This window comes from Colletotrichum fioriniae (genome assembly GCF_027942845.1).
Source record: "Colletotrichum fioriniae strain IMI 355084 chromosome Unknown scaffold_9, whole genome shotgun sequence".
NCBI classification, from domain to species: domain Eukaryota; kingdom Fungi; phylum Ascomycota; class Sordariomycetes; order Glomerellales; family Glomerellaceae; genus Colletotrichum; species Colletotrichum fioriniae.
Window position 1 is genome coordinate 1595209 of NW_027076845.1, and position 25137 is coordinate 1620345.

The 25137-nt window shown below is 53.0% G+C and overlaps 5 protein-coding genes across 5 annotated transcripts; 1 reads left to right on the plus strand and 4 right to left on the minus strand.

Moving 5' to 3' along the window:
- Positions 1-1324: 1324 nt before the first annotated feature.
- Positions 1325-3859, minus strand: AVO1 (Component of a membrane-bound complex containing the Tor2p kinase; the record flags this gene model as incomplete). Its single annotated transcript, XM_053196505.2, has 3 exons — positions 1325-1441; positions 1512-3780; positions 3837-3859. The coding sequence occupies 3 exons, from the start codon at positions 3857-3859 to the stop codon at positions 1325-1327; spliced, it is 2409 nt and encodes an 802-aa protein (XP_053046156.1).
- A 406-nt stretch (positions 3860-4265) lies between these two features.
- On the plus strand, positions 4266-5453 carry N0V96_007878 (uncharacterized protein; the record flags this gene model as incomplete). The annotated part of the gene is made up of 1 exon (XM_053196506.1): positions 4266-5453. The coding sequence occupies one exon, from the start codon at positions 4266-4268 to the stop codon at positions 5451-5453; it is 1188 nt and encodes a 395-aa protein (XP_053046157.1).
- Positions 5454-5758: 305 nt separating this feature from the next.
- N0V96_007879 (uncharacterized protein) lies at positions 5759-7275 on the minus strand (the record flags this gene model as incomplete). The annotated part of the gene is made up of 2 exons (XM_053196507.1): positions 5759-6554; positions 6614-7275. The coding sequence occupies 2 exons, from the start codon at positions 7273-7275 to the stop codon at positions 5759-5761; spliced, it is 1458 nt and encodes a 485-aa protein (XP_053046158.1).
- A 6296-nt stretch (positions 7276-13571) lies between these two features.
- Positions 13572-16546, minus strand: N0V96_007880 (uncharacterized protein; the record flags this gene model as incomplete). Its single annotated transcript, XM_053194268.2, has 3 exons — positions 13572-13669; positions 13746-13802; positions 13855-16546. The coding sequence occupies 3 exons, from the start codon at positions 16544-16546 to the stop codon at positions 13572-13574; spliced, it is 2847 nt and encodes a 948-aa protein (XP_053048118.2).
- Positions 16547-17033: 487 nt separating this feature from the next.
- On the minus strand, positions 17034-21775 carry N0V96_007881 (uncharacterized protein; the record flags this gene model as incomplete). Its single annotated transcript, XM_065758155.1, has 4 exons — positions 17034-17638; positions 17687-18044; positions 18097-20696; positions 21067-21775. The coding sequence occupies 4 exons, from the start codon at positions 21773-21775 to the stop codon at positions 17034-17036; spliced, it is 4272 nt and encodes a 1423-aa protein (XP_065613297.1).
- Between the last annotated feature and the right edge of the window lie 3362 nt (positions 21776-25137).

Below are 25137 nucleotides of genomic sequence, written 5' to 3' on the forward strand. Positions count from 1 at the left end.
CCACCGTCGTACCGTCTTTGCATGTGCAAGACGAGGCAAAAACGGGCGCACAGAAGATCAATGAGGCTTCGTCCTGTCAATGAAACCGTTCCACTGAACAAGAGTACGGGACATATCTGTAAATCATCAAAAATTCGGGTCTTCTCTCTCAAAGTTCTCCCCGTCTTCGGGTGATTGCACCCATGGATTAGAGGATAAAATGGGGCTTTGTCCGACCGTTCGCGCCCTCCCCAGTGGCGTCATGTAATTATACCAGGCATAACAATAAGCATATGTTGTACGCGCCTCACCTGGGAGACTACCGCGAATCAGGATTCGGAGGCTGCTGTGTCAGCCTGACGAAACAGTCTATTCCGTAGGCAGGCAGGCAGGCAGGCAGAAGATGCAGATGAGCGTGACGAGGCAGTCAGCCTTGACGCGGCCGCCTCTCCGTCGTTTCAAGTTCTTTTGAAATACGTTCTCTTGATTGCTTAGTCTAAGGTACTCGAAGTGCATTAGAGGAAGAGGATAGGGCCGGAGAAGGGGGAATCATACCTACCGCGAGGAGGGAAAAGGTATCAGCTCATGTACCGACAATCCCCTCCCCCTTCTCCCAATTCCCTGGCCGCTGATTGCCTCATCTCGCTCATCCATCGTGCCATCATCCTCTCTCCCTGGCCTTGTGTCCAGACCTCAGGTGTACCAGACTTCCCCTTCATAACCGAAATGTGCCTAGCCTTGCCGAGCCCGACCAAAGCAGGGAGCGCGACCGCGGCGACAAGCATCCCGGCCCGCGACTCCAATCGTATTGATCTGCATGACGCAGAAGCCAGGATGCGAACCTTAATTGGACATGTACCCCACACCTAGAAAGAGACTGACCATCCCCATTTCCATCCCTTTCCACATTTTCTACCTCAAGGGGCCCAATTCTGTTTGTCTCTTTGGCTCCTCCGGTCGTGGTACATATTACATAATTCTCGTTCCCCAGTGGTGAAGAAGGCGAAGAGTCCGCAGTGACAGCAAGTTTCCCCTGCTAAAATACCGCTACCTTAAGCAGCGCGAGGGTGGCCACCCCCCAATGGCGGTGACGCGTAATCACCGTGTCCGGCATGCGGCACGGAGGGCGGATTTATCCCGACCAACCAATTCCCGTTGAAGTCAGCAATTGGAGTGGATCTTCACTCAGCCCATCCAAATGTTCCAGGCCGCTTCTTCCGCAACGTCACTGGACAGTTGGTGTGTGTGGCGGTGTATACGTGGCGTAGTGTTGTGGCGGAAACAAGACAGCTCAGACGTGATGCAACCCGTATGCATCAGATCATGCGAAGTGTGTTCGAGGTGCTCAGCCCATAACCTGTGCAACTCCCTTCTTAAGTTCGTTGACGATCTCATGCGCTTCTTCCACCGACTTGGCTTCGAAGTCGTAGCGCTTACTCTCGGTGTCCCGATAGATGAACAGCTATTGAAGTCTCTAGTCAGCTTATGATCGCCATGCGGCAGACCGCCGGGCAATGTGCGTGCCAACTCACCTTGAACTGGTTCGGGTGCTTGCTAGACACCTTGCATCCAATTACTTGAGAAATATGCGCCGTGGTCGTTTTGGAATCTCTCGTCGTGGGTTTGATGTGCACGTACTCTCCATCGATTTCGAATCGCTTTTCGGATTGTGTTATCATCCGGACGGTGCGCAAACGCCAGACGACCCAAGCCTTGTGATATGCACTGGTAAGCTCTGCCTGCTTGATGGCCTCTTGAGCCAGCGGGTGACTTCCCATGATATGCGGCTTCTTGGACTTGCGACCAGGCTGATCGCCCACAAAGGGGAGAAGCTTCGGCGAAGCACTGCCAGGGGATCCAGTCATGGCGAGTGGGCCATCTGTAGCGAAGCGGCGTCGATGCAGCTCTAGATCCGACAAGCTACCGATTGCCGCGACCTTGGTGTCAAGCAAGATGACGGGGCCTCCGCCAGGCATCTTGAGGACATGATTGGCCTTGTCCAGCTGTCTCTTACGGCAGACCATGTCCAGCACCTCGGCCATGTACGTCTCCGTCGTGGTGTCCAGGGTGACAAGCTGACCGGGAGCCACATCGGTCGAGTGGAGGTGTACACGCAAAAGCTTCTGTTGACCCCGGCTCGTGTTGGGCGCCGCGGCTGGCGCCTGAGGTGCGTCGGCGAACATACTATGCTGTTGACGATACGTAGTATTCGTGACGGGGTTCGGGCGCGGCTCTGTGGCGACGGGAAGGAATGAGTTGAGATTCGGCTGTGGAGTATTGCGCGGAGTCAAGTCCTCGTCAACTTCCTCGGCCGGCTCTTCCTCCTCTTGTGGAGTGATGCTCTGGTTTTCGGCGTATTCGGATTGACTCGCTTGGACCAATCCAAAGTTATCATAAGTCTTGGAGTTGGCTCGCATTCTTCCGGCAGCTCGGTTATTTGCTGTGGTGAAAGACGTCAAGGCCTTATTGCGCTCAAAGGGCGGGAAGTCATCATCGACCTCTCCGTCCTCTTCCACCATTCTCAGCGTGAACCAGTTGATGTTGGCTTTATCGGTAGGTATAGGCGGCTGTCGTTTTTCCTCGTTGTATCTCCAGAGTGCCAGGCCAATGAGATCTGCCACAGTAACGGGCCGATCACCACCCTCGCCATGATGCACCATACGTCTGATGGGAACTTCAAACGGTTTGGTAGGGCTTTCAGAGAAGGCAGCATAGATGCGAACAGCAATGGGATTGTTCTCGCCCTGGCCAGAAAGCGCTGCAAATCCCTCGAAAGGAACCTTTGGCTTTGTTTTTCTAGCCCTGAGAGCGGCAGAAAGCAGACTCTTGGGTTGGATCATGCTCATGGGTCGAATCGTGCTCATGGGACGAGGCGGCGGTAGAGCCTGCAGAATCCGAGGTGGCGCTTGCGACTTCCGAATAGTCGAGGTTCTCGTGAACTCTCGGGGAGGCGTTCCCACGACTTGCTTGTGCGGGGGAGGCTCCGGGTTCTCAACGGCATCCAGAATAGAGGCCGAGTCGATACTTTCGATGTAGGCGCCAGACATGTCTGATCCGTCGGAATCATCCTCTTCCTCCTCCGGTAGCAACTGCGTGCCAACGCGCTTGATTCCAAGGCTAGGTTCCTCCAGAATCTTAGCCTGGAGCTTGACTGACTTGGCGGCAGCTCTGGCAGCCTCTCGCTGCTTATGGAACCCTGACGCGTCAAACTCGTTTTCGGATGAAACCTCACTGCTGGTCACTGTATCTCTCCGTGCTCTTTCTTTGACGACTTCCAACGCAGATTGCGAACCTCGACGTGCGCCAGGGGCTGCGCGAGGAGACATGGCTGGGGATTGCTTGATTTGCGATGACTGAATCGGACTGGAGCCGGCCCTCGATCGAACGGGCATCTTGGCGAACTTAATTTGCTGGGCCGCTCGCTGGCCAGCATCGTCGTCATCACTCTCATCGCTCAGATCGCTACTATCGTCATCCTCCAAGTTTTCCCGCCGTCTCCTTCTTCTTGTAGCAAGACCCGGGCCAAGCGTATCGGTGCCTCCTCCGGTCAACATTCCAGCTTCGTCGGGCTCATCTTCGAGGGTTACTCCAGCCTGTCGTGGCGCTTGGAAATACTCGGAGGCAATCGCGGTTGGAATCGGAGGGGAATAACATCGTTTGACGAGATCGGGGTTGGCTTGCCATGCGACCGCCTTGAAAGCCGAAGAGTTCATGAACCCCTCATTAAGGGTGATTAGTCGCTCTCCGACTCCATCGGCGATCTCAGTGAGGTATCCACAGCGTAGCTGATAAGCAACTAGCCTGTTCAAGTAACAATGAGTAAAGCCTTTCTGCTGTAGAATGTAATGTCCACTTACTCTTCGTTCTGAATGACCGACATAATGGGCAGCTACCGGTCAACGGGGAATGAAAGGAAATGGTCAGCAACAGATCATCCCATGGGCTGTCAGATCGAAAGAAGCCACGCCCGCGATCGGGAAAAGAACATAATTGCGAGCTCAGCTCACAGAATGGCAAAGGAAGTTTGGTGGGAAATGTGAGGAGAAGGAAGCAACTGGCCGCCGAGGGGTAGCTGCGAGATGCAGTCGTACCTCCCTCAGCCTTGTGAAACAGCAGTGTTGAAGATGTGGCTCGTGCACGACAATGACGCACGGTCCTGGACTAGGCGACCAGCCTTGCAGTGCTGCACTTTGCACCTTGTTGACCTTCAGCACTTCACTTTGCGATCAACGCATTTTTGTTACCTCGAATCCATATCCACCGAAACGACTTAAGCTTTAGCGAAGATGGGCTTGGTCGACTACTCAGAATCATCAGGATCAGAGGACGAGGCACCTGTCAAGCCAACCGTCTCCAAGTCAACGTCCACTGCCACGGGCAAGAAGCCATTCCAAAAAGTCGTCGACCGATCGAACCCAGGCAAGATCGTCGTCAGTCTGCCATCAACACAAACCGAAGCCTCGAAGGGTTCGCTCCCTCACGACGAACCTCCAGCGAAGCGCGCGCGCACAGGAAACGGGGGTGGTCGATTCAGCGGCTTCAACTCTTTCCTCCCAGCTCCCAAGAATGCTGCTGTAAAGGCGGCTGCTTCGGCGCAAAGCAGCGGCAGCAACACTTCGTCGCGGCCGGCGTTCCAACTCAAAACAGGGGCTGAACCTGGATTCAGCAGAGAAAGAGGAGGATCAGATACGGATGGGCTGCCAGGCTCCGGCGCCGGCGGGCTCAGTCTGCCCCCGCCCAAAAGCCAAGCGCAACCGTCGATACCAGAGGGGATGAAGCCTGCGGATGAGGTCAAGCTGGTGGGAAAGCCAATGATGTTCAAGCCTCTCTCCGTGGCCAGGAAGCCCAAGAAGAAGACAGTGAACTCTATTCCCCCAGGAGCTACGACACTAAAACCCGCATCGACTGCGACTATCCAGCCAGAGGCGGCACCCGCTCCCGCACCGGCACCAGCGCCGAAGAAGGTTTCCCTGTTCTCCATCGAGACTGAAGAGACATCTACAGACACCACGACGGCAGGGACCAGCGGCGCATACGAACCTCTCTTCGAAACAGATCAGCCGGCAGCAGCGGACAACGGCTACGCAGACTACGCAGCGCAAGCACACTTCACGGCCCCAACGACGGCGCCCAACACGTCAGACTCCCTCGACACCATTGCCAACGACCTCAACCTCTCAGCGGCAGCCAGGCGCGAGCTATTCGGCCGGCAAAAGGGCGGCAACGTCGGTGCCGCGCCACAGACGGCGTCGAGGGTCATCAACTTCAACACGGACCAGGAGTACAGGCACAACGAGGAGATCCGCGCCGCGGGTCAGCAGCAGATCCACAACCCCGTGCGGGCCATCGCGCCGGGCAAGCACAGCCTGCAGCAGCTCGTTAACCAGGTGCAGAACCAGCGCGAGGCTCTCGAGGACAGCTTCGCCAAGGGGAAGAGCAACAGGAAGGAGGCGTCGAGTCGCTATGGATGGTAGAGAGAAGAGACGCAAGTATGATACCCGAAATGATGAAAGATTTTATGGACGAGAAATGTTCGTGTTCTTGATTGAACTTGAGGGGCTTTTGCCCTTTTTGCCATTTTAATGCAGGTAATTTACATGATGTCTGGCATCGCCCCGACTTGGTATCCCCAGAAGAAAAAATGTACTCGTAAAGGTCGTTACACTTTGAAGAAAAAAAAAAAAAACTATCTTACACACACACAGAAGAATGCACCAAACCGCTCCTACGTCTTTTTCACATAATTCAAATGCAGCAAGAAAACGGACAAAATTGCCGCTCAGCAAGTCATGACAGGGGCAGTGCGACCGCCGCCCACACCGGCAGGTCCCATGAGGAAACCCCACTCGCCGCGGGTGATCGGTGAGATATCATCGTAGCCGTTGGGCGTCATCGGGCCTGACTGGCTGCGACGGTCCTCGTGCAGGACCTCGGCGATGGAGACGGGGCTCCAGATGGACACAGGCGGCTGACGCTCCGGGCGGGCCGTGAGGTCCTCGTCCTCCTCCGCGACCTCCATCGGCGCAGCCACCATGTTGCGGACGTCAAAGTTTGTCTGCAGCTTCAGGACGGGGCCCTTTGGCGGCGAAGGCGGCTTGGCGATGCGGATGAAGTCGTCCGTTGCGGCTACCGTGCCAGCCAGCGTCTCGTCGACCTCGCGCTCGAGTTCCCTCACCGTCCTCGCCACCTGCGCCGCGGCGCCGACGCCCTCGATGGCGCCTACCCTGTCCGGGCCGCCGTAGGCCCTGCGGTACATCTTGTCGACGTCCGCGAGCGCGACGTCGGTGACGCTGAGCCAGTCGTAGGAGCGGAGGATGTCCGCCTTTGCGACCTTGTTGCCGGCGCGGGAGAGGACGAGACGGCGGAGCTCGTCGACGGCGTCTTCGAGGCGGAGAGGGGCGTTTGTGCGGGAGTAGCTTGAGAGGGCGGCCTTGAATGTGTAGAGGCGGTCGAGGGAGACGAGTGTAAGGCCCTCTGAGGCGAAGAGGACTTCGTTTTGGACGATGGAGCGGCGGATGAGGCTGCTTGTGAGGCCGCAGGCGGAGCCGTCTACTACCGGGGGAAGCCATTCAGTTCTGGAGGGAAGGATGTGTTAGTGGGCTGGGTTGGAGTTTCATGGAGTAAAAGAACGTACCCAATGCGGAACTTCCTCTCTGCCCGATCAATGGTCTGGCGCAGAGTCCTCTCTTGCTTGTCGGTGAGCAGATCGGCGTGGATGAGACGGATACCAAAGGGATTGGGCGACATGGGGCCGGAGGCGTCGGTGATGGTGGAAGACGCCGTCGAGGGCGTCATGGGCGGCGGCGAGAGGGGGATGCCGGGCGACAGAGGCCACCTCAGCCTCGGGCCGTTGGTGTCCATGAGGAACGAGGGCGTGAAGACGAAGCTCTCGGGGGCGTTGCTGCCGGCCGATGAGACGGAGGAGACGGAAGAGACGCTGGAGCCGGTGTTTGTGCGGACGAGCTTCTTGAAGGAGGAGACAGGCGATTTTGTAGAGAAGTTGAAGCGGGAGGACGACGACGAGACTGAGGAGGTGCTGGATGCCGAGCCCGGGACGGGCGACATTGTCGGCGAGGAGAGGACCGAGGAGCACGCCGAAGAGGCGGCGGAGGAAGGGAGGAGGGTGGGGAGCTGGTACTCGCGGCGGGCGACGACGAGGGTGACGTGAAGAGCCTTTCTGGCGAGGCGCTTGGAGGCGTACTCGAGAGCCTCGTTGAGATGGGGCGGCAAGTGCTGGACATCGAGAATGGAGGTGCCGGCCTCCAGAGGCGACGAGATGCGACTCTTGAGATCCATTGCGTTGTTGTGGGTTTTTGTTATGAATTTTCTTCCGTTGTCGATCGGAACAAAGTAGTAGTAGAAAGCCGAAATAGGTGACGCCAGGTCGATGAAAGTTACAAGTTTAAAAAGGAACTATTCGAAGAGAGTGTGATAAGGAGACACTGAGCGCCAGGCTTAGATTTGCGCGAATGTTGAGAAAACACAAACACCAAAATACTACTGCTGAACAATCTTCTACATCTTGGAGGAGGGGGGAGGATGGATGATGTTATATCAATCAACAAAACCGGCGTGTTGGCAATCTGCATGTATCACCCCCCCAAAAAGGGTTAAAAGGGTTTACCCAAAAAAATCTGAAACAAGACGCAGAAGAGCACACTCGTATGCAGGAGGAACCCCCCCTTGTAAGCCCGTCTTGTTGCTGCTGCGATACAACTCAAAACAGCCTTATGGGTAAAGAGGAAGAATGAGGTGGGCGTGTGGCCGCCGCCGCCGCCTCCTCCTCCTCTGGTGTAAGTCCCCCCATAGTCCCGAAGGGGAAAGCAGCTATCTGCCGATGTACTTTGTACACGAGGTGTGGATGAGATACCTCGGACGTTGACCCCACTGGCACTTACGAATAGGTACCTTGGACATGGGTCGTCTCTTTTCCTCCCCCCGCAGATGCCGGCTGGTGAGGTACCTTGGAAATGCACACCACAATGGCTATCACATGAGGTACCCGTCGCATAGAGATGTGGTGAGAAAGGGGCATGGAAAACCTACAATACTACGGCGGTCACGATGATGGGAGACATGGAAGAGGTAGATCGAAAAAAGTGGGATAAAAAAAGGTTTGGCGTGGCGTGGCGTGGCGTATGTGACAAGGGAAACTCTACCGTCGACTACGTAAGGTGCGTGGGCTACTCATTCAGCGCCAAAGAAAGATGAAACCCGTCTCTTCTAGATGACAATGTTGGACGACGTGGTGCGCCGCGTGCGTATCGTGGCTCTGGCTTTTTGGTCATGGTCATGGTCATGGTAGGGGGTACCTACACCTACGGAAGAAGCAGGGGTTCCCAAAGGGGAGGGCGGACGGCGGCCAAGAGACCAGCGTAAAAGGGGAGCTATGGATAGGCGAGCGAGGATTTGTTTCATGATCTTCCTCGTTTTCTCGTCTTTAGTTTGCATACCATGCACGCAGCACCACCTTTCCATCATGCCCTTCCCGTCCCCTCCACACAGGTACCTACCTAGAACCCGGACATGGAGTGACATCAACGCGAAGGCGACAACGAGCTTTCTGCCAAGGAATGTGGGAGACGCGAGTGAAGACCTGCGAAAGAGAAGTACGTACACAGTAGAAGAAAGAGAGCGGTGGGGAAACCTGGAAACAGCAACCGAGAGGGCCCCCGCCTGTCATCTATCTCAGCCCGTCATCAAACGAGCCGCCAGCCATACCACGCGTTCTCGACCCTTGACCTAGCACCATAACCCGAGGCATACTAATTATTGTGAGGGCAGGCCGTTCAAGTTGAGAAAGCCGTCGGCCGTTGTCCCCGATAGGTGAGGTGAGCTAAGCTCGAACTACCTGATGACCTACGCGTACGACTTCATGCCGCCCGGTGAGCTGCCTCACTACCTTACCTTGCCTGGGCGATAAGACTGGAGTGGTTGAGATGGAGTCTCATTTTCTCAGTCAAGTTCTAAATCGAGAGTCGACAAGGCAAATAAGTTGAGTGCAGAAACGGAGTTGCCTCAATGGAAGCTACTGCACTTCCATCACACGACATGACCGCGTCCCCGTACCTAAAAATGAAGAACGAGAAATAAGAATTCCAGAAATAAACCAGATTGGAGAGTTGAAAGAGCGAATCAACCATTCCGAATGCTGCCTTATTCTCCGGACCCAAGATGCAGCCCAGATCAGATGCACCGCTGCGAGCGCATGCGTTTTTCCCCCGGACAACAGTCATTTGAACGAGAGAGAGAGAAAGAAAAAAAAACCAGCCGTCTGTCCGGCCTGCTTCTTGAGCTTCTGGTGTGAAATTCATGATTTCAATACCTTCGTCCAATCGTAGAATTTCCCCCAGCTGCATCACTGCTCTAGCGTCACCTTGTCCCGTCCCTCTGGGCGGCTACGCTGCTATTTTGAGCAATCTGTCACTGGCCGTCCGGACGCAACAGACCAATCATGTGTCATTCTAGCGGAGCGCGGGGATCGACTTTTGGATCGACGTGGGTGGGCGCTGTGTGCCAGTGCAGGGGTGTACGTGCATGATGATTGTGGGGGGTCTTCCTGTGCTGCTCCCTATGATCCATGGGCCATCACCTATCCCATGATTTTCCCATCCCATCTCAAGGATCCCATGGTGCCAGGTGGATCTTCTGCTTGAACCTTGCGCGGGCCCGCCGTTCTCGCCAGCGTCGCAAAAATAGATTACTGCGTGGCGTGGCATGGCGCGTGGCACCGCATGGCATCTCTTTCTTTCTCTTTACCCTCGCCGCCTCTCTCTTATGGTCTTACCTCACCCAACGCTTCGGCGAGGCCAGCCTGCTGGGTGGACACTAGAATAGGGGTGGAGTAGACCGTTTCCAATGTGGGAGCCGGCGATGGCGAACTCGTGGGAGGCGTGGCCGCCAGTAACGGCGAACTCCTTTGTTCTTTGCGGAACGCTGGAACAGAAGAACGGGGGGTGGCATTTCCGACGTTCGTCACGGTAAACACGTAAACGAGGATCGTCAACGTCGAAAGAACATGCAACAAAGAGCCGCTTGGGTAAAGCGGGTTCCCTTTCTTTCGCTCAAACAATGGCACAACAATCTTCAAACTTTGGCGGGACTGCTCACCGCAAAGTAAATCGTACAACCATCGCTTACCTTTTTTGCCTTTCTCTTTAGTCCGAACGCTTCGGGATCATTGGGGGTGGCCAAAAGAGGGAATCGCTAGTGCGACGGGCGGGAAGTAAATTAATTTCTTCGCTGTTATGTCTATGCCAAGATGCCTTCAATGGACGTGGGGAATGTGTTAAGCTTCACTCAATTTACTTGACGGTTGGCCGTAACAGGACTTCAACTTGTGGTAGTGGTAGTAGGGCCACGGGAAAATAAAAGCAATCCAATCCAATCTACTCCAGGAAAACAAACCTTTTCGCAGTGACAACGTCTCGTCTCGAGATGCCGCTCGAGATAAATTGCCCCCGCTCCCTTCGTTCACTCCACCTTTTACCATGTTGCCGGGCTGCGACGATGAGGCTTGGCAGTCGATCAACCTCAAGGTCATTCATCGAGATTGCGACGATGAAAAAGAAGAGACGAGTTGCATACAGATAGAGTACTCTGTAGCCTGTAGGAAGAGAAAACAGCGGGAGGGTCAGTGACGAGGGGCAACTGGAAACGGGGCCAAGGAGCTTGGCGTATTGGACTCTTCTTGTCCGTCACCGTTGGAAGCAATTCTTGTCGAGGATACATACAATTTGCGCTGGACCACCATTTAGGCAAGGTAAGCAAGGACCAAATGAGAAACACCACCAGAATAACACCAAGAGACAAGAAACGGACACTATAAAATTGTAAATTCTCCGAGTCGATAGCAGGCAGCAAAAAAAAAAAAAAAAAAGAAGGTTTCCCTCGAATCCGTCGCAAAAGCCACAACTCCTCATCTTGGCTCATTTTCGAACATCTCATGACGTTATCATCTCAACTACACCCCATCATCATCCCATACCGTATCGCGATCGAGATCAAGACTAATTCCACCACTATTCTAATCCTCGTGTAAACAGTATACACCAGCATCGCCTTCTCATTCTCTTTCGCCGCGGTGTACTTCCTTCTTGGCTCAAACAGCTTGCCAAGATCTTGTCAGTCAGACAACTCACACATCACATCGGATCGAGAAAACGAATCTCCAACTACCTTAGCTTGCCTTAAACTTCGCTCCCACCACCACCACCACCACCCACCGGCAGCTTTCCCCGCGACTGCGCCTCGCCTTCATCTGAAGTTCTTAGTAATTAACCACGTCCAACTTCTCTTTCCTACCTACCTTACGCAGTACACTAGAACTTCTCACCTCCTCCCGGTGGTGTGGTACACCAAAACTCTGAAGCACGTCACTTCAACTCTCCCCCCTTCCCCTTCAGTTCATGCACAGCAGCTCAGAGGCAAGGTAGTGTAAAGCGAGTGAGCCGAGAGCCTCATCCCATCATCCTGCCATTTTGATAGCAACCACACGAAACCATCAAACAACCCGCCAAAACCTGCTTTTTTTCCCTTCTTCTTCTACTATCCCGACTACTAGCTTCTCGAATTCTACGGTGCCTACTCCCCGCTCATCATCAGCTGTTGCCTGCGTCAGCATCCATCCATCCATCCCTCCCTCCCTCTCAACCCCTCCCCACGCGAACATCACCAACTTTGTTTCGCCCAGCCAAACGCCCGCCAGGAAATCGCTCCTCTACCCCGCGACGAAAAAACCAGTCGATTCCACAACGTACTAGCACCACCATCGCCACATTTTCAGAAACCCCCCTCCCCGCCACCGATTCATCCGACAGAAACAGATGGACATCACGAGATGACTTCATCTCCCACCATCACAGTAATTCTTCAAACTCTCACAACATGCCGACGGTCCCGCCAAAGCAACAACACCCCCGAAACCACCCCGTTCCCCCGCCCCCAGGACTTTGCAAGCTCGCCGGGTCCCCGATATGCACCGATCCTGACGAGCTTCAAAGTCCAGGCTAGCCCATCGAAGCCCCGTCCCCCAAAAAAAAACTCGCTTTCTCATACACCGTAAACGTCACTTGTCATCCCTTTTACGAAAACATCGGACGGGTTACCCCTCCTTCTCCTCGTCAACCAATATTCTCGTAAATCACATCAATCGCAGCCAGCGACCAATGTTCCTCCCCTCTCTACCCCTTCCAAGAAACCCTCCTCATCGTTACCTTACTTCGCCAAGATCCTGGCACTTACCTCCCTCTCGGCGTGAAGTTGCAAAACCTCCAACATCCACTTCCGTGAAATCATCCTCGGACCACCCCTCCATCGGTGCTTTGCTTCTCACTCATCGCGCGGGGGGGGGCCCGCTGACCTGCGACCTGCGACCTGCGCGGCCCTCGGCCAAACGAGAAACGAGAAACAACCACCTCTCGTCCCGTACACCATACACCATGTCATCATCAGAGGTCTAATTCCGGCCCTTCAGCCGCACGTCATGAAATCACTGCCGCGGCATTGTGCCAGTCTCCCCAACCTTGGGTCTAAATACCCCGTAGCCAATGGTCAACCTCTACCCAACGGCCCCGTTACATCTAAGCCTAACATGCCCCTCCTCTATTTTCAAAGGGGGAGAAAGGAGCCTCCCCATCTCCAGATCCTGATTTGTTCTTCTTATTTTCCAATCCATCTCTGTCTCCAAGAGGAAATTCGTCAATCTCTCCACGTGCCCACCCGACAACCATGCCGAGCAATCCCTGTTCCTCACCAATGAAATCGAACCCAGACTGCCACTTTCTGCAAGTAGACCCCCCGGTCTAGGAACTCCTCACTTACCCCTCCCCCTTCCATTGCCCGGCGGCTACGAGGAAGCCACAGAATACCACCGTGACCCAATAGTGCTCCCGTCACCGTCACTTTAAACTCCTGTTAAGCCGCTCGGAAAGAACTAATATTGGAACACTTCCGTAGCATCATCACTATATTGACCGCTCATCATCACATTACCTGACTCTATATCCACTCGCTAGCAAAAGCCGCCGGATGCTACTTGATCCTCTCTCATCTAGCCTCACCAGTCAATGTGTAGCTCTCAGCTTTTGACTTTACTCTTCTTCGACTAGGCAAGTGTGCCAAAAATAATTCCTAGACTTGATATCTCTCTATGAGACCTGGCTGCGAGGGTCTTGCTGATACCGCTGATCTCGGCATCAAGACCCATCTCTGGCTCTATCACACACTTCCTCGCAATCTCCGCATCCGCCTAGTCATCCGTCCAATAAAAAAAGGACCCAGTTTACAGCAATTCGTCAAAGGCCATGTGTGAACCAGACCGTGATACCCTGTCCCTTCGGCCGTTACTGCCCATCTGCTGGACTTGGAAAACTTTTACCCTTCCCTGGGCCCTCAAACGCCTTCACGCCATGTAAATGCAAGAAGCTTCCGCCGTCGTCCTTGTATAGCGCTCTCTGCTGCTAATTTCAGAACCCGTCCCTCGTCTCCTAGACGCCTTACGCGGTTGGCCTGTTTCCTACCACGTCGCACCAGATTATGTTCACAAGTAATGTCGTAGTCGTTCAATTCATCAGGGTCGCCGGTGGTTTCCGTCACTGGAGGTCTGACTCTGGAAGGTCGCCAGCCGCCTGCATACTGATGTCTGCAATGCTTTCCAGCTGCTCAGAGGACCCGCACGAATTTTCCCAGTCTTGACGGCCGTTCAGTCAGCCGTCACGGTTCCGAGCCGAGGGTGTCTGAATCACTGTAGAGTCCTGGAGACATACCGGAGCCCTCATCCTCCAATTCTTCAACCGTCATGCGGCGCAATGGCTCAAGGACAGCTAACATTAAGTGTTAGTAGGAACCCCATCATCAAACACCTTAATTACTTACAGTGGTAGAGGTTTTGGTATTCTGCAAAGGTAATGAGGCGATCATTTTCGAGCCCCAAGTCAACCCCAAAGAAGGGTTCGCACTTGGCAATAATGGCCTGCAGATGTTCGGTGGAATGCTTTGCCACCTGAGCACGTCGCTTGACAAAGTATTCCTGAAGGTATACCAGGCAGCTCATAGCCAGCTTCCGTGCCGTCGCGTTCATAGCAACCGCCAAACTCTCGTCTTCGTCATCGAGCAAGTCATGGTTTTCGAACCACATATATAGGAGAGTCTCCGTGCCCTGTCGCACGTCTGCGTCGTAGTAGCCCAATAGAGGAGGCGCCCACATAGGGATAAACTCGATGTATTGAGGATACCGCATAACCCGAATCTCCTCTCTTTCGTTCTGCAGATGCACAAAGGCAAGTCGGAAAAACTCCAGAAAGGCCTGCCCATCCGTGTTTTGCAGTGCCCTGCACTGAAAAGCGATGGTGCGGAAGAGGGTCTGGATGTTGGCTGTGTTTCTGCTCTCTTGGGAGTATATCGCAGCTGCTCTGATGTAGGGCGCGTTGGAATACTGTACTGCGCCGCCAGTAATCGTATTTCTGAGGAGTGTGAGGACTCTGTTATCCATGTCGTGGCTCAGGTTGATGATCCTTTTGATGATTGATGTTGTGTAAGTAGGCTCTTGGTCGATATCGATCAGCTTTTTGACAAAAGTACTGCCTGCGTCCTGTTTCCACTCGTGGGTTAAGACGTTGATCTCTTCTGGGGTCCATGACATTTTCGGGGCCTGATGTTCCATGTAGATGTCCAATCGCATCTCAGCACTTTCCACGATTGTGTGAACGTCAAGGACATCCTCTAGAGCGTCCATGAAGTGATCAATTAGCTGGATGATCATTTCGTACGATGTTGAGCGCGTATTGCTGATCCGACGAATAACATTCGTAAGCATTCGAGCGTAGTTGCTTGGAAGGTCCATGTTGGCATCAGCAAAGACAATGCGTAGCACCCTGTAGAACCAATTTTCCGCCATGAGCACAGCAGTTTCCAATGTGCCCATTTGCGCAAAGGCCAGAATAGTTTGGAAAACTTCAGGCCATGACCTGATGTTAGCGTGGAAATTGTTCCACAACGCCTCGAGCAGCTGAACGCACTGCATGATGACAGGGTCTTCGACCAGCTCGTCCTGTGATAGCCCCCACATCTCTGGCCTAGAAGTTTTGATCTGCCGCAAGGCTGTGAGGAAGAGGCTGCCGATCGAGTATCTGATGGCAGGGTCCGGGTTTCTCTGCAAAAGTTGCCGGAATGCTTCGTGCCTCTCCTGAAAGTAATCGAAGAAGTCCGCAGCGCAATTAGCACAGTTGACAATGGCATGCTCAATCTCGTCTCGATATTCTTCAAAGTCGGGGAGGTCTTTGGTTCGGGATGCAACTTGGTCCAGGTGGCCAAGGAACATGAACATCGCATGCTGCTCAACGACGTGTGTGTCAGAACATTTCCCACCGTTTCGCATCATGGCATGTTGAAACATTCGGAGAACGAATTTCGAGTGGTTTGGGTCGTAAAGACAGTGTCTTCGTAGGAGCAACGTATTCTCCCCGTTGATATGGTCGACGACTTCGAGCGGGACCTCGACCTTTAATGGGGTCGGGATGGACTGGCGCTGCAACTCCTCTTGCTCTGCTTTCAATACCGAAGACCGTTGGTAGAAGAGCATGTATGCACTGTACGTCTTGTCGTAAGCTATGCCGGTTTCCAGAGACCCATCCGTGCCACCAAAAGTCGACTCTTCCATCTTGACTGGATCCCAAGGTGTGACAAGGTCGTCATTGAACTCGAACCAAGCCTCTGAGGAGGCCATAGTTGGTCTTTCCCGGATGTATGAGTAGTAATGACCGGATTCTGCCGTACCAGCGTGAACGAGCACACCGACTAACTCGAACATGTCCTCTTCGCCAGGCTCGGAAGGAGAGTCAAGGTGTCCAACAGTGTATGGTCGCATGTCGATTTTGGTGGGGAATGAAAAGTAATCGTTGATCTTGCTTCTCATAAGAGTCCGTAGGTTGAAATCGAACCGTTTGAGATGAAAAATCAGATTATCCGGAATGTCCTTCAAACAAGCCCTCTTCACTGCGTCCACATGTCGGTCACAGCTCGAGCATTTATACTTGTTGTCTCCTTCCATAATCTCCCCGTCGACATAAGCCTGAAGACTATCTTGTAGGGTGCTTTTCCCCTTGATGTCGCACTGAATCGCCGAGAATGGCTCTAGTCGGTCAGAAACGTGTTCGCACTCCTTGGAGGCGACTTGCTGTACGAGCTGACCGCCGTAAAAGGATCTTAGTGTTCTTCTATCCTCTGCCGTCGAAAGCTGTCCTTCCCAGCGATCAAAAAGCAGGTTATAGAACTCATCAACATCCATTTGGTTGTGAACGTCGATGACTGTCTCTTCATATGTCTTGATAGACCCGACAAGGAGGTTAGGATCGATGAATTTTCGAGAGCTCTCCTGCATGAAGGCGAAGAGTTTGCGCGTCTCTCTGAGCAGGCCGTGGGTGTTGGATTGGGCTGGGATGCGGGCGTTCATCATGAATCGACGGAATCCTGTATTCATGAAGAGCTGTGTGAAGAGCGAGTTCAGATAGCAAGTGTTGGACAGATTGCGGAGGCCGGCGTAGCCACAAGGAGCCCTCACGGCAGACATCCTGTCGAATGAAGGTTGCAGTTCGTAGAGATATGGATCTGTTCTTCTGTATAAGCCGCGCCCCTCAGTAGTAAAGGAATGGGTGAGAAAACCGTTATCAAACTCATCGAACGGAACCAGGGATTCAAGGGCTTCAATCAAAGCGAGGAACTCGAATTCCCGATCGCGTACTAGGTCGAAGATTATCTCGGCGAGAATTCCTCTAGTATTCGTCGACAGGAGAAAATTTCGGATCGAACTCAGGCTGTGCTGCCCTGGTTGCGGAAATAGGTGTCTCCAGAACAGCTTTCGGCCAAGGTCTCTGTGTTGATAGTCAATATCGATGCGGAGTATTGCACGGTACCTTGTTGTTCACTTACGCTGGAAGGCAGCTTTCCAAATCCACGCCCGATCCCTCGTTAAGGCAACTCTGGATAAGTTTCACTAAACCATTGGCCACGGCGTCTTCAGTCCCGGCTTGCCCGAGTCGCTTGACGTGGTCAGCACATTATTTCAAACGGTCCGTAGCAGCGCTGCTTACCTCGGTAGAATCGTGCTCGAGCAGGAGCCTGCCACAGTCGCTGGCCAAAACAGGAATGTCCACAACGGCAGCTTCATCAAATGCCATCTCACGTAGCAGGGCAAGTGACAAGTCAAACACCTGCTGGCACTGTTTGGGAAATTTTGCTGCTCTGATGATCAGTCGGTGCAAAATTGGCCACAGGAATGTGCAGAACGAATTAGTGTTCGTGTTGGACCTGTTTGACGTGTCAGAGCTTGGTAGATGCTCGCCAGTATGCAACACGTACTCGTAGGGCATGATGACTCTTTCTTCCAACAGCTTGGCGACGTTTGCACGAATTGCATCTGAAGGTTCATCGAGGAGCAAGATTCCCATCAACTCTTCGAGATCAGGCAACGCCTTCAGAGACATCCAGAAGGCAGAATCGACAGCTGCGCTTCGAAGAATGGCCGAAAACGTCGAGGCGATAAGGGGAATCAAGCCGTTGTGGCTAGGAGCAGACACCGCTGACCGAAGAATCTCGACGAGGCGATCTGCAGGCGCCATAGCCACCGGCTTGGGGCGTACATCGAGCTCGTCGATGTCAGGGTCTATCGCGACGTTAGATAGTCCCAGTCTTAAAGGCTCCCGCAACTCACCTCTGAAAGTCAGTCCGTAGACGTTCATCAAGTTGTAAGTCAGACGGTTCTGGAGAGTACCAGAGGCACAGTCACCAAGAATCTCACGATCGGAGATCGCCGCCACAACCAGCGCCCTCACCCTGACAAGCGCGTCTAGATATGCGTCAATATCTGCATCGACGGCATCGGTAAGTGTCACCGTAGCCTCGTTCAGTCGACGGCCGGCAGCGCCTATGTACTCAGTCATAGCATACAGGGCATACAGCGACTTGAATGGCTGGCCCGATGGGAAAACTTGTCGATATGAGGTATCTGGCGAATCGAAGGTAGCCAACATGTGTGTATCGGCAGGCAATCCGATGAGAAACGTGTGCATCTGTGACCGAATTAGCTCATTAAAATCAGCCCTGGACGACTCAAATGCATACCTCTGTGGCAATGGCCTCTTTCATACTTAGATAGTCCCAAAGCTGCTCGAAGTGGCCCAGGATTTCTATTTCCAAGAGGGAGGCACCTGGCTTGATTCTAGACGCCATGGCTGTACCATTCTCCTCCCGTTTGACCAGGATGAGACCATCGTGGATCTTCAAGTCTTCAAGAGACTGACAAACGTTGTTTTCGTTGGGTGCAAACGGGTGGCCGCGGTAGTAAATACGGTAGTTATCGAAGCCAGTTGCTTGCCTGATACTTGCTAAAAGGGAGGCGGCTGTGTTCTGTCGTCCGACCTCGAGAGGAATGATGTCTGTCTGCTTGGTCCCATCAAACGACTGGACTTTGAGCTCAGCTGACTCTCCTTCAGCTATGCTCGGTGAGCCAGGTGTTAAGGCGCGCAGGTCGGGGGCAGAGAAGTGGTCCTTGGCTTGGTGAGCTTTCATGAAGTGCCGCAGAACCGCAAGAGATCGACTGAAAGTTCGCTCTTGTTCCAGAGTCTGCTCCTCGGTTGAGATGATAGCCATAGACTCATCGTCGCTAGGTTTGCTACCGTCGAAAGCCTCCAACCGCTTCGCAGCGTCTAGCATCTGCTCGAGGCATCGATTTACGAGACCTAGATGAACCTGGCAAGCTCTGTGATGAGGGTATGCCATGATAGACTTACTATCGACATAAATGTCACCTACGAGCGTCTGAATCGCAGCATCCACGAATGGCAGATCCTTGGCAACCACTACTCCATCTTCAGCGTCAAGAATCATGCGCCAAAGCTGTTCGACTCCGCTCTGCGCAAGACTCTCGACGTCGTCCAGTATGATATCATTGATATCATTGACACGGGGAAGAACGGCGTTTCTGACGAATTCCAATGCTCCTCCGCAGAGACAATCGCGGGGAAGATTCGGTAGGTAGTCGCTGAAGCAGACTGATAGGAACGAGTTGCCAAATGCCGTTTTGGGGAGGGAGTTCATGATTTTCCAACCGTCGTCCCGATCGTCTTGACTCGCTGCGCCATGGCCCACAAGCATATCCCAAAGGCGTGGACCAAGGTCTGATGTGACTGTTGACGGCTCGTAAGCCAGGATATTGGCAATGAGATCCCTTCGAGAATGGTTAACCGCTCCGCCGAGGGTCCTTCTGATGCCAGTTTGCTTCCCTTGCTCAATCGCATGCTCAAGTTCGTCAATAAGCAATGACGTCAAGTTATGGTCTGTTGTCAAGGTTCGTAGCTCGGACGCCACAGCAGGCCGTAACGCCATTGAGAGACATGATAGAGTGCCCAATGTCGTCGGTGTCTTTGCAGCGATATCTTTGATGCAGTCGAGGTAGATCTCCTTCCTCACTTCGGGTTCAATGCCGTCTCTCACTAATTCTCTGAACTTGGTCATTGCAAAGTGATGAACGTCTGGGTAAGCAACGACCGAGTCCGAAACATATATCGAGGATTCTCGCAGAAGCCGGATGCAGATGCTCAACGGCAGCACGCTCTGCGACTCACCCGCAATTTGGGTTTTGTGCTGGAGAGACTTCAGGCTTTGGTCGCAAAGTCCCCGTAAGGATGCGGTGAAATTCTCAATGGGCAATGTTTGCATCTTCTCGCATAAGTAATGCAGCTCCTCCTTGGAGAATAAGTTTGTGATTCCTGTAGTCATGCGAATCAACGCCTCTGAAACTCGTGGATCTTGAGCAGTGGTGATGGTCTGCCATAGCAGATCGGTTTGCCCGCTACGATATAGGCGAGTAACGACCAAGAACCCGACGATATTACCGCTCTCGACTGTGATTTCGGGATGACATGTCGGTCCCAAGATGTAGTCGACTAGCTTGGTTCGAAGAAGGTACTCGGCCACGTAGTTCAAAAACTGCTTGCACTCCTCATCTTCATTATCGCTGTACCTCTTCCAGCAAGTAACCAGATCATGGCACATGTTCGATGCTGCCAAGACACGCAACTGCATCTGACTCGATGTGATGAGCTTTCCGTATATTCCAAGTCGCCATTCCAGCGAAATGGCCTCTGGAATGAATTTGGGGGGCAACTCAGGATGTTTTTGTTGGTACGCTCTCAGACGCTCTGTGGCCAGTCTGTGTTCCCCATTTAGGCAGATTTTGAAGACTTCCGAAAGCGAATGGATGAGATTTGTTGTCGTGTCGTTTGAGAGCTGAGTTACCTTGTTCTCTATTGTTGCGGAAAACGCGTTGGAAGCTAGGTTGTATAGCAGATGGCCGTCTGCCACTCTGACTTTCGCCATCTCTAGGCTCTGGGGAGAGGCTTCTCGGTGGATACCCTGAACAACCTTTTGAAGGATATGTGCAGCGACGCTGCATATCGGTGCGAGAACGTCCATCAAATGTTGATATCTTGGCGCATTGCTCAGGTGCATCTGAGCTAGCTTGATCAACCCTTTGATACCGCCAATTCCCGCTTGAAAAGTGTTCAGCATGTCGGTGCTGAGCAGCTCTTCGTCAGGTATTTGACCGTTCTGAGCCCGGCTATGTTCTCTCTTCGCGAATGACGTTAAGGGCTGCAAAAAGCGGAATAGAAGGAATTCTGGTTGGCGCCGTTCGTCGCCTGGGGACATTTGAAAAGCCTGGGCTGTGATGAAATCAAATTCGACAAAATGAGCGGTCATCCTGGCATAGGCGTGAAAAAATTGGCCAATCGTTTGCCGGGTTTCTAGTGGAATAGGATGTCTGAAGAAGATGTGTGAGCAAACAATCGTTTCAATAAGACAAATCATAGTACTAACTTTCTAGTCGCCAACGCCCAGGCGATTTCGGGAAACATGTGCCAAAAGGTGTGATAAGCCACTTGGGACTCGTAAGCGACCCTGCCACCAACAAGGCCAACGTATTTAACGTATGAGACCATCCAGGCATACAGAGACTCTAGCACAGCTTCTTCCGGGGGCGCTTCTATATTCAGTCAGAACGGCACAAGCTTTCTTGAGCTGCATGACACTTACGGGAACTTAGGTACTGAACTAGCTTCGTGACAGTATCAGGAAGTGACTCGTGGGCCTCGTGGTACGGGAAGTCGGGGGTCGGGTCGAAGGATGCAGCATCCTCGCGAATGATGCTGACATCGTCGTCGTACGGAGCATCCTGGTCATCGTCGGTTATTGCAACCACCTCGACCTCGGGGCTCTGTGGGCTTGACGACGAGGAAGGTGGGGTATCTGTGATCTCGATAGGAGCTTGCGCCATGTCGACTTCGTCCAAGTCTTCAACGCTCTTCTTCACACCTTCGGAAAGTTCAGTCGTCTGGTCCGGTACGTTTCGGGGTGTCGGCGAGACAGGAGAGGAGGATGGAGGGTCGGTTCGGGCGGCATTGCGTAGGTTTATCGTGACCCGGCTAGAGGAAGGTTCTGTCGGAGGCTCTTGAGCTGTCGACTGTCGCTCTGGTGTTTGCGGGGTAGAGGAATGTGTGTCTATCTTCATGGCGGAGTCTTGTGTGGCAGCTTCGTCGGGGTGGTTTGCAGCTGGTGAGCTTGAGGTATCGATGCTCAGTTTGGTGCTGTCGACGGAGAGGCTCCGGGAGCCACCAGACATGGACGTTCGGCGTCGTTTCCTAGAAGAATCGTCACCGTCGGTGAAGGGGTTCGGCCTCGTTGAGCTAGGCTCTGAAGAGACCGCGCGATCTGGTGCTTCCGAGGATCCTGTTGGTAGGTCCATCTGGTTGATGCAATGAGGTATTGCAGCGCGGGTCCTGGAGCTCCAGAGACGTCACTCGGGCGCGAGAGACGACTCGGTAGCAGCTGGTCAAAATTAGCATGTGGGTTCTGTTGTCGGCTGGTAGTGATGATTGGAACCGCGATGGAGGTATGTTGGCGCAGTGATGAATGGGAATTTTTTTTCCTCTTGGAGAAGTGGGTAAAAGATGGGTGATCAGGCTGCAGCAGCTTGATCCCTCAAAGTAAAGGCGAGAGAAGGTAAGGTGAAAAAGTCGGGGAGGTCGGCGCTAAGATGTCAAGGTGAGGGTGACAGTGACGATAGCAACGTGCAGGCTGAGGTCTAACGCAGCAGGAACGTCAAATGGAAGGCACACGGCGGCGTGTCGAAGGTGGGCTTTTTGGGGGAGGGAGCAGGGGTTGCACGTCGGTCCTTTCGGGTGCTTAAAAGAGACGCGGTGCAGACGTGGAGGACGTGAATCCACTAGAGCTAAGAGCTTTGGAGGGGGAGGGGGGACTCGTCTGTTTTGGAGACCAGCGGATTGGGGGGAAGAGAGATGAGGTAATGAGGAATAATGGGAGGCAGAGACCTAGGTACCTGCTTTGGTGTATGATTTGTTGGAGCAGGGCATTTGCGGCATGTACCTTACCTTTTGGTGGTGGTGGTGGTGGTGGTACTGGTGGTTGTCTGGTGGGAGTGTTGGTGGTTGCAGCTCCCGTATGTGAGAAATCGAAGCTTTGAACTTCTGGTGAATCTTGGCTCGCTTTATGAGATAAGGTACCCTGTAAGACGTGTAGCTACGATGGCTTGACGATGTACCTCTAGGAGCTGGGCTAAGGTAGAAAGTAGGTACCTTATCAGGGCGATGCGTAGGTGAAAGATGTACGGGGGTGAAAAGAGCGCTGTTTAGTCTGAAAAGAGGTGTTAGATGAATATCGGATGCCTTGCCTTTACAGAGTTTTTTCTCCTTACCTATGTGACAGACCAAGAGCATACCTTTATGGGCCTCTTTGGCTTGCCTAGGAACAGCACCCGCTGGTCAGACTGGTTGAGGTTGAGGTGCTGCCAGAAGCTTTTGGACGATAAGGTCCTCGAGATAATAGGTGCGGGGTGGGGTGCTGGTGCAATGCGAGGTCTTTGGTGCCCGTGTGGCTCAAGCTCGAGGAGAATACTGGTACGAATATTCAGGGTACCAAGGTATCTGAGGCACCAGAGACGAAAGTGGAGACGGCCAGAGAAGACGGGACCTTCCAGACGTACCTACCTAGTGTACCTACACAGTAGGTACGTAAAGTACCTTGCAAGTTGCACATCAAGCTCCCGCGACACATGGAAGGTGACGGCGACATCAAGCAGCCTTTCTTTTTACTGGCCATCACCTTGTTTTTGCTTTAGGATACATTGTTGCTACATATCCGAGGTGTTCCATGTTTTGCTTTAGAGAATAATTACAATCTGATGAATTGGTACCAGACGAGTGGGCAACTCTGCTTAGGTAATGGAATGATTGCTCTAATTGGTCTACAGTTTGTGGCTAATGGGCGAGGGAGAAACAGGTTGCCTTGCTTCTTACAGATTGTTGTCTGTACCTGCCTAAATTGAGTTACACAAATTGACAGGATAAGAACGATATGGTAATAACAAGTGGCGGTCAATTGTTTGAGAAACTTCTTTCCTAGTCTCTCCTTAGGGAGACGACTCGGTCCTTCTTTCACATCCAGCTTAAGGAAGGAAAGGCCATGCTCGCGAGCAACGCGAGACAAAAAAAGATGAGGCATTGTGGTTGATCAATGCATCTAAAAACAGGGCCCGGTGGACAGGACATTGGCAGTGGGGCACCTTGTCAAGGACATTCCAAAGCCCAAATGTGACTTGAAAGCGAATGTGCTCGTATCCCCAAGTTCGGCCTGGGCCCTGGATATGCGCCAAAGGAATCTTGGCCGATGGCGTGCGGTCAAATGCCATAATCACTCTTCAGCATCCACCGACCAGATTTAGTTAATCCACATTACTTGACATTGCAAGATGCGCCTACGAAAGCTCGAACAGCATCGTCTCCAATACCGAGGTCCATTGAAGAGCACGAGATAGAAGTTCTCGAGAGCCGAGAGAGAACACTTCTCTGGGTGAGAGGCGATCCTGGATGGGCAGCTTGGCTCACCGTCTGCGCATAGCAGGCAGCGACCCAAAGCTGGGCCTCTCCATGTTCCGATTCAGTCCCAGTCCCATTCATACAAGCATCTGGACGGAATCAGCCGGATCCCCAGCTTAGGCTGTTATCACTTCAGCGACCTTAGGTGCGCTCAGGGTAAAGTACCTAGGTAGAGCACCCTCCGACCCGGCCCGGAGCAATGTCAGATCTGAGTCGACTCGTATGCTCTCTCTTGAAGTCCAGTCTCGTATTGGAATCGACCAGATGACACATGGAAAGCTTCCGTCACTTTGGTCACAACTCAACGTCGCATTCGGCCTCTCGGCGACCCTTGCGCGACCCGGCTCTTCCACTCATAGCTGTCTGTCCGTGCCCCCCGAGGGGCTTGGAGCTCATGCGGGGCCGGTATTCTTAGCGGCCCATGTCCATGCAAACTCGCCTCAACGACCCCAACGTCGACGTTCAGCCGACTACCTGCATCGACATTATTGGGATCAGGTACCTCAGAGAGCTCAAGAGGGTGTACGAAGGCCCGAGTCAAGGGCCGACCTCTGTCACTCCCTACTTACCAGCCGTCCGCCAAGCTGCTGACCCGACTCATCATCACCCTCCAACTCCCAAAGTTGAAGCTTTCGATGTTCGTTCATCCGTTTTCTTCCCCTCTGACGATCCATCGTGTGGCGCTAGTGCCACCTCGCTTATCTGTCTATCGGCCGCTAAGGCCAATTAGTCCCCTGGTTGTTTCCAACTGACGAGTTTTATTTTTGTAATTATTTCTTTTCTCCGAAGTATGGACTCGACTCACAAAGTGGTGGTATTGATCCTTCCAGCCGTGCATCTTGGTCAACAACTAATTGCCTTGCACCTCCTGTTATCATTATCCCGATTCACAAATCCAAGTTTATTTCGCTTATTTGCTGCTTTCTCTAAGCATCGACCAGGCCTTACGGACCAATACACATCCTTCATTTGAGCTTCTCGAGCACCAGCCACCCAACTCCAACTTTCAAGTCTTAGTCTGCCAGCCCCAGAACTACCTTACTTCCAGTGGACCGTGGACCATCAAATCCAGCGTCTTTCAGTTGCAACTGAGATTCTCAGGGCTACCACCACGCTCTACTCATCTGCTCCATTCGGCTGCTTCGCCTGAAAACTCATCTTCTGGGGCACGGTACGAAGTTCGCTCTTGGCTCAAGTCCTTGACTTATATTTC